This window comes from Muntiacus reevesi, chromosome 8, assembly GCF_963930625.1.
Source record: "Muntiacus reevesi chromosome 8, mMunRee1.1, whole genome shotgun sequence".
NCBI lineage: Eukaryota > Metazoa > Chordata > Mammalia > Artiodactyla > Cervidae > Muntiacus > Muntiacus reevesi.
The window spans coordinates 32,016,922-32,031,907 of record NC_089256.1 but is presented as its reverse complement, the minus strand read 5'-3'; the positions used below and the strand labels follow the sequence as shown (position 1 = coordinate 32,031,907).

Sequence of the window (14,986 nt, the reverse complement as noted above, 5' to 3'; positions counted from 1 at the left end):
AAACAAAAGGCATTTTTTCCCCTGTATGTTGGTAAAGTCTACATGTAAAATGGCAATATTTAGTGTCTTGGAGCAGTAGCATGAACTATTTTTTTCCTGTAGATTATGTTATCTCACATGGTATGAAGCTTATTGATTTTATGATATTTTAATGCTTTGCCTGATTGTTAGTTTTTAAATGGTACATCTGCCAATTTCTCTATGAAGTCCCATTAAATTTTGCTTTATGTGGTTAACTGCACATGAGTTTATGAATATATCATGGGGGGTAGTTCCTTTTATGATTCCTATAAATCACCTCTTTATCTCAATTAACCCTCTTGCTTAAATTATAACTGGTATTAATGTTATTAGAAGAACAATTTTTTGGTTAGTACTTTCTTGGTATATAGGTTTCTTTAATTGCCTTTCCTCAAACTTCTTCTATGTTCTAACAATGTATCTTGCAAATAGCATATAGTTGGGTTTCTTTATTTAAAAATCCAGTCTGAATGATTTGTTGTGTTGTTGTTGCTTTTGGGGATCCAATTGGCACAGACAGTAAAGAAACTGCCTGCAATGCAGAAGACCTGGGTTTGATTCCTGGGTCGGGAAGATGCCCTGGAGAAGGGAATAGCAACCCACTTTAGTATTCCTGTCTGGAAAATCCCATGGACAGAGGAGCCTGGTGAGCTATAGTCCATGGGATCACAGAGTCGGACATGACTGAGCAACTTTTTCTTTTTGGTGTTGTTACTTTTTAAAAGACAGGCCTCAACCATATATATTTTTTGTGATTAATAATATACTTGGAGTTTCCTATTTATCATTAATTTTAGTTTGCTTTTTTTTCTTTCTTGTCTGCTAACCTGGACTTTTCTCTAGGTCATTTTATTTTCCTCTCTCTATAGGTTTAGAAGGTACACATTCTATTTCTCTTATTTTGGTGAATCTCCTCCTAGGTTTAGTAAGTATATCACTAGTGGATCCTGTCATATTCAAGGCTGCCATAACCTTTTAAATAGCCTTTTATATTTGGGATGATTCCCTGGTTATAGATACCTATTCCCCAGTATAAAATTGAGAACTCAAATTCCCTACCTCCCTTGCAGCTAGGATGCACTATGACACTGGACCTGCTAACCGGAAGCACCAGTGGAAATGGTAGGTTGTAAGGTTATAAGCTCTGCATGTGGCTCCCACTGTCCTGGTGTAGGAAGAGGCCAACATCCAGCTTGTGGAGGTGGCAGTGACTGCAAGACTAAGTTTCTGACACAGATCTGGCATTGATGCTGATGGCAGGAGCAGGTGAAGAGAAATTGAGCTCCTAGTATTTGGTGCTTGTTGGGAACAGCAGCAGTATTTTATCACACCAGCTCTATTACATGATTTAGAGCACTTTTCTAGAAGCTCAGCCCAAGCTTGTTTTTTCAGCTATCCCAGTGAGTCGGAGCTGCTGAAGGTCAATTTAAGAAATTCTTGCTTGGATTTCATTGTTTGAAACAAAAAACTTTTACTAATGTAGTAGCTTCTCAAAGTCTAAAATTTAAGACTACTTTACTCCTTCTGAATAAAAAAAAGTCATGTTTAACTCAGAAGTCCTTTCTGCCATCATCTACCACATTTTGGCTTCTCTAGTGGTTCAGCTGGGAAAGAATCTGCTTGCAGCACAGGAGACCCAGGTTTGATCCCTGGGTTGGGAAGATCTCCTGGAGAAGGGAATGGCAGCCCACTCCAGTGTTCCTGCTTGGAGAATTCCATGTACAAAGGAGCCAGGCTGGTTATAGCACATGGGATCACAAAGAGTTAGACAGTGGCACAGTGCGACTAACTTTTTTCACCACATTTTGAAGGGCTAATAACTTAATTTCATAGGGTTTTAAAATTCTCAAATACTAGTCTTTTAAAAAAATACTGTTGATTTAGATTAACCAAGATATTAGCTGATTTATTTGCTTCTTCTTTCTTCTCCCACTCACTTACTTATTCCTTTGGGTTCAGCTTTTTTCACGTTGGAGTGTATTCTTTTGTATTTTTTTCAATGACCATCTGTGAGTCCTAAATTTTAAAAATGTGTTTATTCTGTTCTTTCTCTTGAGAAAGATGGTTTAGCTAGGAATAGAGTTCTAGCTACTCAGTAATGGACTCTCAATACACTGAAGACACTTTCAATGTCTTCTGTAGCCAATTGTTGCTAATAAATTTGCTAACAGGATGGCTGTCATTCCTTTTAAATAAGTTCACTTTTCTCAGTGGTATCATTGCACATTTCTTACTTGGTAAGAAAGACCAAGTCTTTGGTATTCTCTAATTTCACTATTATGTATGGGTCTCAATTAAAAAAAAATTATGCCACTTGAGCCTAAGCATCTTCCTTTGATCATGCTTTATTTCTCCATCTCCAGAAATTCTTTCATATGTATATGAGGTCTTCCAATTCTATGCTCCAGGTCCCTGGACATACCTTTGCTGCTTTGGCAGTTTCTTTTATGCATTTTCCATATATTGCAGGTTCATCATAAAAATCCTTTTATAATATAAGGATTATCTGCTCAAAAGTTATCAGTAGTTGTCTATCTCCTACAACATAAACTAGGAAGCTTTTGGCTTTCCAGGTCCTTGTATATCCAGGCCTTGCTAAGGGCACACCCTATCTTTGGGCCCCAGTTTCCTAACCCTAAAAGGTTACTGAAAAATTTAAAGGACATAAGCCATGTAAAGTGCTGGTAAATACCCACCACACTATAGCACAGCAAGTAAACTTGGGTGTGGTTGCCTAGCTCACAGCCATTACCCAGGTGGTCACATCTATATGATATCTTTCCTTCCATCATTTTAGAGATGACTTCTGGATGTGGTCCACTGGAGAAGGGAATGGCAAACCACTTCAGCATTCTTGCCTTGAGAATTCCATAAACAATACGAAAATGCAAAAAGATATGACACTGAAAGATAAACTCCCTAGGCTGGTAGGTGCCCAATATGCTACTGCAGAAGAGTGGAGAACTAGCTCCAGGAGGAAGGAAGAGTTTAAGCCAAAGCAGAAACAATGCCCAGTTGTGGATGTGACTGGTAATGGAAGTAAAGTCTGATGCTATAAAGAACAATACTGCATATGAACCCAGAATGTTAGGTTCAAGAATAAATGCAAATTGGAAGTGGTCAAATAGGTGACCAAGACTGAACAATGACATATTAGGAATCTGAACAAAAATGGAACAGAATGAGTGAATTTAATTTAGATGACCATTACATCTACTACTGTGGGAAATAATCCATTAGAAGGAATGGAGTAGCCCTCACAGTCAACAAGAGAGTCTGAAATGCAGTACTTGGGTGCAGTCTCAAAAATGACAGAATCATCTGTTTGTTTCCAAGGCAAACCATTCAGTACTACAACAATCCAAGTCTATGCCCTGACCAGTAATGCTGAAGAAGCTGCAATTGAACAGTTCTATAAAGACGTAGAAGACCTTCTAGAACTAACACTCAAAAAAGATGTCCTTTTCATCATAGGGGACCGGAATGCAAAAGTTGGAAGTCAAACACAGGCAAGTTTGGCCTTGGAGTACAAAATGAAGCAGGGTACAGGCTAACAGTTGTGCCAAGAGAACATACTGGTCATAGCAAACACCCTCCTCCAAGAACAAAAGAAACAACTCTACACATGGACGCCACCAGATGGTCAATACCGAAATCAGATTGTTCATATTCTTTGCAGCCAAAGATGGAGAAGCTCTATACAGTCAGCATAAACAAGACTAGGAGCTGACTGTGGCACAGATCACGAACTCCTCATTGCCAAATTCAGACTTATATTTAAGAAAGTAGGGAAAACCACTAGACCTTTCAGGTATGACCTAAATCAAATCCCTTATTCAGTGAAGGTGACAAATGGATTCAAGGGATTAGATCTGGTAGACAAGAGTGCCTGAAAAACTATGGATAGAGGTTTGTAGCATTGTAAAAGAGGCAGTGATCAAGACCATCCCCAAGAAAAAGAAATGCAAAAAGGCAAAATGGCTGTCTGAGGAGGCCTTACAAATAGCTGAGAAAAGAAAAGAAGCTAAACGAAAAGGAGAAAAGGGAAGATATAACCATCTGAAGGCGGAGTTCCAAAGAATAGCAAGGAGAGATAAGAAAGCCTTCCTCAGTGATCAACGCAAAGAAATAGAGAAAAACAATAGAACGGGAGGGGCTTCTCTCATAGCTCAGTCAGTAAAGAATCTGCCTGCCAAGCAGGAGAGCTCGGTTCGATTCCTGAGTCAGGAAGATCCCCTGGAGAAGGAAATGGCAACCCACTCCAGTATTCTTGCCCGGATGATCCCATGGACAGAGGAGCCTGGGGCTACAGTCCATGGGGTCGCAAGAGTCGGACACGACTGAGCGACTAAAGAGAGAGAGAAAGAGAGAATACAATGGGAAGACTAGAGATCTCTTCAAGAAAATTAGAGATACCAAGGGAACATTTCATGCAAAGATGGACACAATAAAAGACAGAAATGGCATGGACCTAACAGAAGCAGAAGATAGTAAGAAAAGGTGGCAAGAATACACAGAAGAACTATACAAACAAAATCTTCACAACCCAGATAACCATGATGGTATGATCACTCACCTAGAGCCAGACATCCTGGAATGTGAAGTCAGGTGGGACTTAGCAAGCATCACTATGAACAAAGCCAGTAGAGATGATGGAATTCCAGTTGAGCTATTTCAAATCCTAAAAGATGATGTTGTGAAAGTACTGCAGTCAATATGCCAGCAAATTTGGAAAACTCAGCAGTGGCCATAGGATTGGAAAAGGTCAGTTTTCATTCCAATCCCAAAGAAAGGCAATGCCAAAGAATGTTCAAACTACCAGACAATTGCACTCATCTCACACGCTAGCAAAGTAATGCTCAAAATTCTCCAAGCCAGGCTTCAACAGTACGTGAACCATGAACTTCCAGATGTACAAGCTGGATTTAGAAAAGGCAGAGGAACCAGAGATCAAATTGCCAACATCCATTGGATCATCGACAAAGCAAGAGAGTTCCAGAAAACCATCTACCTCTACTTCATTGACTACGCCAAAGCCTTTCATTGTGTGGATCACAACAAACTGTGGGAAATCCTTAAAGAGATGGGAATATCAGACTATCTTACATGCCTCCTGAGAAATCTGTATGCAGGTCAAGAAGCAACAGTTAGAACTGGACATGGAATAACAGACTGGTTCCAAATTGGGAAAGGAGTCCATCAAGGCTGTATATTGTTACCTTGCTTATTTAACTTATATGCAGATTACATTATGTGAAATGCTGGGCTGGATGAAACACAAACTAGAACCAAGATTTCCTGGAGAAATATCAATAACCTCAGATATGCAGATGATACCACAGAAAGCGAAGAGGAACTAAAGAGCCTCTAGATGAAAGTGAAAGAGAATACTGAAAAAGCTGGCTTAAAACTCAACATTCAAAAACCTAAAATCATGGCATCTGGTCCCATCACTTCATGGCAAATAGATGGGGAAACATTGGAAACAGTGACAGACTTGATTTTCTTGGGCTCCAAGCCGTGACTGCAGCCATGAAATTAGGAGACACGTGCTTCTTGGAAGAAAAGCTATGACAAATTTAGACAGCATATTAAAAAAGAAAAGTTACTTTGCTAAGAAAGGTCCATACAGTCAAAACTATGGTTTTTCCAGTGGTCATGTATAGATGTCAGAGTTGGACCATAAAATAAAGAAGGCTGAGCACCAAAGAAATGATGCTTTTGAACTGTGGTGTTGGAGAAAACTCTTGAGTCCCTTGGACTGCAAGGAGATCCAACCAGTCAATACTAAAGGAGATCAGTCCTGAATATTCATTGGAAGGACTGATGCTGAAGCTGAAGCGCCAATACTTTGGCCACCTGACAGGAAGAGCCAACTCACTGGAAAAGATCCTTATGCTGGGAAAGATTGAACGCAGGAGGAGAAGGGGATGACAGAGGATGAGATGGTTCGGTGGCATTACCGACTCAATGAACATGAATTTGAGCAAACTCCGGGAGACTGTGAAGGACAGGGAAGCCTGGTATGCTGCAGTCCACGGGGTTGCAAAGAGTTGGTCACAACTGAGCAACTAAACAACTGTACGGAAGCTATCATCAATTCTCAGATCCTGCTGTTGTAGTAACTGGCTGAAGCATAGGCACAGGAGTCTAGCCTAACTTATTAGTTATTTCTTGATACTTTTAAAATTTGAGGTTTCCTTTATGACTGCAGAGTACTTAAGATGTGAGTTCAGAGGCTAGCTGCAGTAAAGGAGAATGAAAGTGACAGCTAGAAAAGGATGGGGAAATACGAGTTGGAGAGAGGTTACTGATACCATTCCAGCTCTTGGCCTCATCAGCTTTGATTACAGAAGACTTTTCAATAGTATACATACCTTTAATACACAAATATTTTATAAATATAGGCTGGAATAACCTTATAATAAAGATATAAAAATTAGTCAGAATTTGAATATAACCCTTATTTAATCCTATTGCTAAATTACATAATTTCTTATTCCTATTTTTCAGAATGACTGTTACTCTTTGTCCTGATAATGGAAATGCAGTTGCTACAATAACATTAAATTTGAATGGTTCTGCAGAGTTCCCACAGCCTTTCATATCATTATCTTATTTGATTGTATGAGATGTGTAGGCCAGATAATGTTATGCTTAGTTTTTACAAATGGTGAAATTAAGACACAAATTAAATGGTGGTTAGGGTGGAGGAGGGTTAGACCTGACGTGGATATTAAACATTATCTATAAGGAGAGTTTGGATCCTTCTATTTGCAAGGCCGTCAGGGATGGTGACTTATAAAATACTTTCATTAACTATTATTAATTAGAAAACTTCAGAAGAGCCTTGAAAAGTTTCATTAGCTCAAGCCTAAAATCTATTAAAATGCATTTTTGACCCATGATTTTTGTTCACCTTCCAAATGCATTTGTTTTCCCAAAACTGAATCTTTGCCTTGCTCCTAATCAAGTTCCTGTTGTGCTTTTAAATTCTAGAACTTAAACTTAGAAGAGAGATTATTGGGAGTGGGTTGCTGGGAGAGGGTGATGTATTAATTCTTGGCTAGACAGCCACAGGTCCTAATAGGCTTGTGTGTGAATGAGAGTAAATTCTTAACACTCCTGGACAAAGAACTCTGTAGTGGACACAGCACATGGGTAATTGTTTATAAAGGCATCTTGTGATCAAAAGTACTACAGTAATATTACCACAGCATATCTGTTTCGGAGAACTCAAGTGCTTTCACAATATTAACTCCTTCACCTTCACTGAACTGAAAGGAGAGACTGGGTGGCAAACAGTATCCCTATTTAATGTGCAGGAGTTGATGAAGGGGGGAGAGGTACTGAGGGTGCAAAGCAAGAGCTGTTTGGTTTCATCATGTTACCTCGCAGTTGTGCAAATCCCTCCATTTTAAGTAGGAAATATAATTTATGATGAGAAATGTCATTAGATAAGAAATTGTTTGTATAGAATCGAAGCTTTGGTATGTCAAAGAATACTGGAAGGATCAGGCTATTAATCAGCGGCGCTTTTCGTTTTGCACTCTGGTATTTTCCGTTTTTTATGGAGCTAAAAGAAGCTTTCTGTAACAAGACACTGACATTCCTGGCATAGGTTCCCTTTTCTCCTGATTGCCATTAGACCAAAATCGATCCTCTAAATAAGTCCGTCCCAAGAGACACAATTGATGCAGGGAAGCGAGAACTTTCAAAAACCAAGCCTGACGTCACACATTTGTGTTCTAACCATCTGTACCTTTCATTAACCGAGGGCTGGAGTCGCCCGGGAGGACAGACACAGGCGCACAGCAGTCTTCTCCCACACAAGCCTAGAATGGCAACAGAGTGCGGCTGCCGAAGAAAGAAAAGCCGTTTCAGAGCTGTGGGGTGGCGTGGGGGCGTGTGTGGCAGGGTGAGGGAGTCATTCCTCTCCTCCTCCATCCAAGGATGTATCCAGCACATCTTTCCTTTCCTTTTTTTTTTTTTTTAATTGATTTCTCTCGAGTGGGAGGCAAAACCCTTCAGATGAGAAAGAAGAAAGAGGGCGGAAAAAAAAAAAAAAAAAAAAGCAAGCCAGGCAGGATGCTTTGGGGGGAGAGAACCATCATCGCCTTGCTTCGGATTGGAACTGTGGGGTACAGAGAAAGACTCGGGCGACCACAGCCAGCGTGGCTGCAGAGATGCTGCCGTTCCGCCCAGAAGGCCGGCGGCGTCGTTCCCTCCCCCGCCCACGGGTGCTGCGCCCCCCGGGGAGGGCAGCCATCCCCGGACGCCCCCTTTTCTAACCTCCTCAGGTGCGGAGGGCCGGGGGTCGGAGAGAAGAGAGCTCCTTCTCCTTCGACGTGTCAGACTCGGCCAGTTCGCTCGGCCCCTTCCCTCCGGCCTCTGCCCTCCTCCGCGGGCCCCCGAGGAGGGACAGCCGCCTCCCGGGGACCACCTCTCAGCTCGCTCCATCGGGTTGTGCATCCTGAGGAAGCCCAGACGCAGAGACCTAAGAGCCGGCTTGGCCCCCGTGCCCTCGCCGCTCCCGGGAAGGCGGCAGTACCCGGGGGCCCCTCCACCCCTCACGCCCTTTCCGGCCCCTCACCCCGTCCCCGCCGCCTGCTCAGGCTTTGTGAGGGGGCGGGCGTCTGCCCGGCTCCCCTCACGCGCGAGCCCGGGGGCAGTCACTGAGGGATCCGGGACCCGCACCCCAGGCCGGGCTCCGCCCCCCGAGCCCCCAGGCGCGCGCCCCGGGCACCTGGCCGCCCCTCCCCCGGCTCCGCGCGGCTCTCTCACACCCGCCCCCCTCCCGGCGCTCGCGGCTCCGCGCCCACCCTCGCTGCTTCCTTCCCGGCCCCGCCCCGTCCGGGAGGCGGGGCCCCGGGCGAGCGCGGCGGCGTGGCCAATGGGCGCCCGGCTTACTCTGGCCTCTCCCCCGCGCGGCCGCCAATCGCGGCGGGCGGTGGTGGTAATATTGTGGAGTGGAGTTTGGATGCCGCGGCGGCCGCGGGCTGGAGCGGCGGGGCCGCGGGGGCCGCTCCGCTGTATCGGGAGAAGAGGGCGTGAGGCGGCGGCGGCTGCGGAGGCGGCGGACGGGGGAGAGGAAGAAAGGAAGCAAGAGGGCGGGGAGTCCTCGCGGAGGAGGCGGGACCCTCCGGTTCCTCACCTCTCGGCGGCGGCGGCGGCTGGAGGCGGGGAGGCGGCGCCGCCCCCCTGCCCGCGGACTCCTCAGCGCACGGCCGCCGACCTGCCGGCTCCGGGCGCTGGAGAGGCTCCTGAGGCGGCAGCGCCGGCCGGGCGGCGGCGACCGCCATGGCGTTCCTCAAACTCCGCGACCAGGTAGGCGAGGAGCGGCGGGCCCCGGGCGTATGAGGGAAAGGCTGCGGGGCGGGGGCGCCGGCAGGGCGGGCTGCGGGGCGCCCGCTGGGCTGGGCGGCGCGAGGCCGGCGGGGACGCCACGGGGGTCGCGGAGGCCCGCCTGTCAGAGCCGCCCGGCCCGGGGGAGCCCACGTGCCGCCGCCTCCGACCGCCACCGCCGCCGCCTGAGGGGCGGGTCCGCGCTCGCGCCGGGCGCCCGCGTCCGGGTCCGCGCCTTCGCTCCTCCAGGTGAGTGAGGCCGGGGCCTAACAGGTGGCTTCCCGCCGCCCGGCCCGGGCGCCGCCCGCGGCCGGGACCGTGGGTCACGACCTTGCTCGCCTGTTGGCGTCGCCGGGTAAGTTGGAGGCCGCCTCTCCGGGTCAAAGGAGGTTGATTTTTTTTTTCGCTCAAGGACTAAGTTATTCAGTGTGCAAGTTCCCAGACTCGTTTTCTTCTGACGTTTTGTGCACCATCTTGGTTACTTTTCTTGACTCAGGAAGAGCGGGTTCACGAACACCTGAAGTGCGGGAAAGAGTCGTGACACTCTTTGATGGGGGAGATACTTTTGTGTCTAGGGACGAAATAGCCACGATATCGGAATGGTTTGTCTACCTTAAAACGTTGAACGATGGGTAGCAAGACTCTAGGCAATGCAAGCATTTGAAATCTCCTCTGAAAGAAAGGGGAAATGAACGTGTGAAATACACCGAGTCGCAGTAGGCTTATTCGTGCTATTTGTTTTTTTCCCATTTGTTTTTCTGAACAGAAGCTATTGAGCAGGTTTAAAGGGAAGGTAGTTGAATGCATTGGGAAACTGTTTCAGAAGTGAATTCCCCTTTTGAGAAACGGTGGGGGAAAACTTGAGATGTATTTTTTAATATTGTCTCTTAGCAAATATTGTACCTTAAAAATTTGAATCTAAGTAGTGTCATGTCATTAGTGACTTTTCTCTGGAGGCCGATGGTTGAACTTGTGTATGTATCATTTGGTATCAGGAAGGTTTTAGTCGGTGTTAAGGTCGTCAGGACTTGATACTTTAAAAAACTTTAGCGTTTAGTCAAGTTTCTACATTGTATTTCAAATCGTTGAACCGAATTGTCCAACATGATAGCCAGTAGCCCATGTAGCAACAAATTTAAATTAACTTTGATTTTAAATAAAATAAATTCAGTTCTTCATTCCTGCTAGCCACATTTCAAGTGTCCCATACCTTGTGTGGTACTTGACTGGTGTTGCACAGCACGGATGTGGAGCATCTATATCATCACAAAGTTCTATGGGGCAGCACTATATAAGAATAACAGGTAAAGCATAAACCAATTCCTGCTAATAACTGTACAGTTAATTCACCTTATGCTTTTCACGGTGTGAAATCTAGGTACTCCACTAATCTTTACCGATCCAATGGTGCCTTGTGTTTCCATAACTTATAGTTGAGGTAACAGTTTTTGTTTCTGGCCCTACACTTTTGAAGAAAGTTATTTGGATCATTGTGTGCATAGAAATTTGTGAACTTTTAGTAAAGAGAGCACCTCATTTTACAGAAACGGTTGTATTTTCAGTTGCACATAAAAACCAGGTGCACTTCTGTTTTTGTGTATTTAGGAATTGCAGTTATGAAGCATTTGTGATGCTACTCCAGTTTTAGATAATATCCATGAGTACTCCATGGTAAGGATGATAAAGATTTTTCATTTGAACAGACCCTGATGCTGGGAAAGATTGAAGGCGGGAGGAGAAGGGGAAGACAGAGGATGAGATGGTTGGATGATATCACTGACTCGATGGACGTGAGTTTGAGATGGACGTGAGTTTGAGCTAGCTCCGGGAGTTGGTGATGGACTGGGAGGCCTGGCCTGCTGCAGTCCATGGGGTTGCAAAGGGTCGGACATGACTGAGTGACTGAACTGAACTAAGGATGATATGTAAAATGTCACCTGTAAACTTGATATTTGGGCAAGTTAATGAAGTGGCATGGTTCAGATGGGGGAAAGAGCATTAGGGTTTACCTCTAAACTACTAGTAGTTGGCTCATTTGGTCTGTCTTTTGGAAGACTTCTACAAGTGAGTTTGTTTTTGCCTGGTTTAAAGGGATTAACCACTTTTAGAAGTCATCTTGTATGTTGATATTTTATTAGCTATTGAAAGTGATGGTAAAAGTGAAGTGGAATGCAAATATATTTTTAAAAAATAATTTTATTTATTTTTGGCTGTGCTGGGTGTCTTTGTTGCCGCGCTGGCTTTAAGTGAGCGGGTGCATGCTTAGTCATGTCCAACTCTTTGCAACCCCCATGTACTGTAGCCCACCAGGTTCCTCTGTCCATGGAATTTTTCAGGCAAGAATACCTGAGTGAGTTGCCATTTCCTTCTCCCAAGGATCTTTCCCACCCAGGAGTCTAACCCCATCTTGAGTCCCCTGCATTGGCTTGCAAATTCTTGACCACTGAGCCCTGATACTCTATTTGTGGTGCACAGACTTTTCATTGCAGTGGTTTCTCTTGCTGTGGAGCACAGACTCTAGGGCCCGCAGGATTCAGTAATTGCAGCTCCCAAACTCGAGACCTCAGGCTCAGTAATTGTGGCCCACGGGCCTAGTTGATCCTCCGCATTTTGATCTTCCGGGATCAGAGATTGAACCACTGTCTCCTGCATTGGCAGGTGAATTCTTAACAACTGAGCCCCCAGGGAAGCCCGAAAATACCATTTTAACCTTTTCCATTTACGAACAGGCCATTCAGTTGGATGAATTATTTTACTTGGAGGAAAGGAGATCTGTTTAAGTACACAGAATTTTATAGCTGGAAGGTGTTTGACAGCATTTTACTCAGTCTTCATTTTCATTTGAGCTTTTCTCTGCTATTTCCATATTTACACTGTATTTTGCTTTTTTCCATTGTTAATACAGTCTGTTACATAGAAACTAAACATGGGTAGGGGTTATTTTTCTTTGTACACATAAGCATCAGGGGGGTTCTAGTTGATTTAAACATAGAATCCATGAATAAACACAGTAATCTGCTTTCCTCTCCAGTCAGTGAATGAGACAGTTCTCCCTCATTTTGTGCCAACCCCAGTATGGGGATAAGAAGTTATTATTGTATTATTTTGTATTAGTATGTGAAATAACTAAATGAAATACAAGGAATGTCTGCTGTTTATAGGAGTGGAAACATGAATTTTTTCTCTTGACTTTTTTCCCACTTTGATGTGTTTATACAGCATGAATCTGTAACAGTTGCAGGATTTTATTCAACAGGTGTCACTGTCAAGTTTTTTTCTCCTTGCATGGTTGCATTTAAAATTTATTAATTTTCCAACTTTTCAGTTCAGTTCAGTCGCTCAGTCGTGTCCGACTCTTTCCGACCCGATGAACCGCAGCACCCCAGGCCTCCTTATCCATCACCAACTGCCGGAGTCAACCCACAGCCATATCCATCCAGTTGGTGATGCCATCCAGCCACCTCATCCTCTGTTGTCCCCTTCTCCTCCTGCCCTCAATCCCTCCCAGTATCAGGGTCTTTTCCAATGAGTCAACTCTGCATCAGGTGGCCAAAATATTGGAGTTTCTGCTTCAACATCAGTCCTTCCAGTGAACACCCAGGACTGATCTCCTTTAGGATGGACTGGTTGGATCTCCTTGCAGTCCAAGGGACTCTCAGGAGTCTTCTCCAACACCACAGTTCAAAAGCATCAATTCTCCAGCGCTCAGCTTTCTTTATAGTCCAACTCTCACATCCATACATAACTACTGGAAAAACCATAGCCTTGACTGGGTGGACCTTTGTTGGCAAAGTAATGTCTCTGCTTTTTAATATGCTGTCTAGGTTGGTCATAACTTTCCTTCCGAGGAGTAAGCGTCTTTTAATTTCATGGCTGCATTCAAAATCAGTGATTTTGGAGCCCCCAAAAATAAAGTCAGCCACCGTTTTCCACTGTTTCCCCATCTGTTTGCCATGAAGTGATGGGACCAAAGGCCATGATCTTAGTTTTCTGAATGTTGAGCTTTAAGCCAACTTTTTCACTCTCCTCTTTCACTTTCATCAAGAGGCTCTTTAGTTCTTCACTTTCTGCCATAAGGGTGGTGTCATCTGCATATCTGAGGTTATTGATATTTTTCCTTGCAGTCTTAATTCCAGCTTGTGATTCTTCCAGCCCAGTGTTTCTCATGATCTACTCTGCATATAAGTTAAATAAGCAGGGTGACAATATACAGTCTTGACATGCTCCTTTTCCTATTTGGAACCAGATTGTTGTTCTATGTCCAGTTCTAACTGTTGCTTCCTGACCTGCATACAGGTTTCTCAAGAGGCAGGTCAGGTGGTCTGATATTCCCATCTCTTTCAGAACTTTCCACAGTTTGTTGTGATTCACACAGTCAAAGGCTTTGGCATAGTCAATAAAGCAGAAATAGATGTTTTTCTGGAACTCTCGTGCTTTTTTGATGATCCAAAGGAAGTTGGCAATTTGATCTCTGGTTCCTCTGCCTTTTCTAAAACCAGCTTGAACATCTGGAAGTCACGGTTCATGTATTGTTCACGGTTCACGTATTGCTGAAGCCTGGCTTGGAGAATTTTGAGCATTACTTTGCTAGCGTGTGAGATGAGTGAAATTATGTGGTGGTTTGCACATTCTTTGGCATTTCCTTTCTTTGGGATTGGAATTAAAACTGACCTTTTCCAATCCTGTGGCCACTGCTGAATTTTCCAAATTTGCTGACTTATTGAGTGCAGCACTTTCACAGCATCTTCTTTTAGAATTTGAAATAGCTCAACTGGAATTCCATCACCTCCACTAGCTTTGTTCGTAGTGATGCTTCCTAGGGCCCATTTGACTTCACATTCCAGGATGTTTGGCTCTACGTGAGTGTGAGTGGTCATACCATTGTGATTATCTGGGTAGTGAAGATCTTTTTTGTACATTTTCCAACTTTATTGAGACATTATTCATCCATAACATATGTGACTTTGAGGTGTACAACACTGCTCTGATACATGAATATATTGTGAAATGGGTTACTATGGTAAGTTAGTCAACACTTCCATGTTGTTGTTCAGTTGCTAAGTTGTGTCTCACTCTTTGCAACCCCACGGACTGCAGTATGCCAGGCTCCTTTGTCTTTCACTATCTTCTGGAGTTTGCTCAGTTTTGCATCCACTGAGTTGGTGATGCTATCTAACCATCTTATCCTCTGCCACCCACTTCTCCTTTTGCCCTCGATCTTTCCCAGCATCAGGGTCTTTTCCAGTGAATCAGCTCTTTGCATCTGGTGGCCAAAGTATGGAAGCTTTAGCTTTGGCATTAATCCTTTCAGTGAATATTCAGGGTTGATTTCCTTTAGGACTGACTGGTTAGATCTCCTTGCAATCCAAGGGACTCTCAAGAGTCTTTTTCAGCACCACAAATTCGAAAGCCTTCACCACCATAATTCGAAAGCATCCATTCTTCTGTGCTCAGCCTTCTTTATGGTCCAACTCTCACATCCATACATAACTACTGGAAAAACCATACTTTTGACTATCAGGACCTTTGTCGGCAAAGTGATGTCTCTGCTTTTTAATACGCTAAGTTTGTCATAACTCTCCTCTCAAGGAGCAAGCATCTTTTAATTTCATGGCTACAG

The 14,986-nt window shown here is 44.3% G+C and overlaps 1 protein-coding gene across 1 annotated transcript in view; it reads left to right on the top strand.

The window, feature by feature from the left end:
• The first annotated feature begins 9,192 nt into the window (after positions 1-9,192).
• ANKRD28 (ankyrin repeat domain 28) overlaps positions 9,193-14,986 on the top strand; it is a 195,498-nt gene continuing 189,704 nt past the window's right edge. Inside the window, exon 1 of the mRNA XM_065943348.1 lies at positions 9,193-9,348. Coding sequence (XP_065799420.1) covers positions 9,322-9,348 — 27 coding nt within the window. The 5' untranslated portion in view covers positions 9,193-9,321. The remainder of the gene's footprint in view (positions 9,349-14,986) is intronic.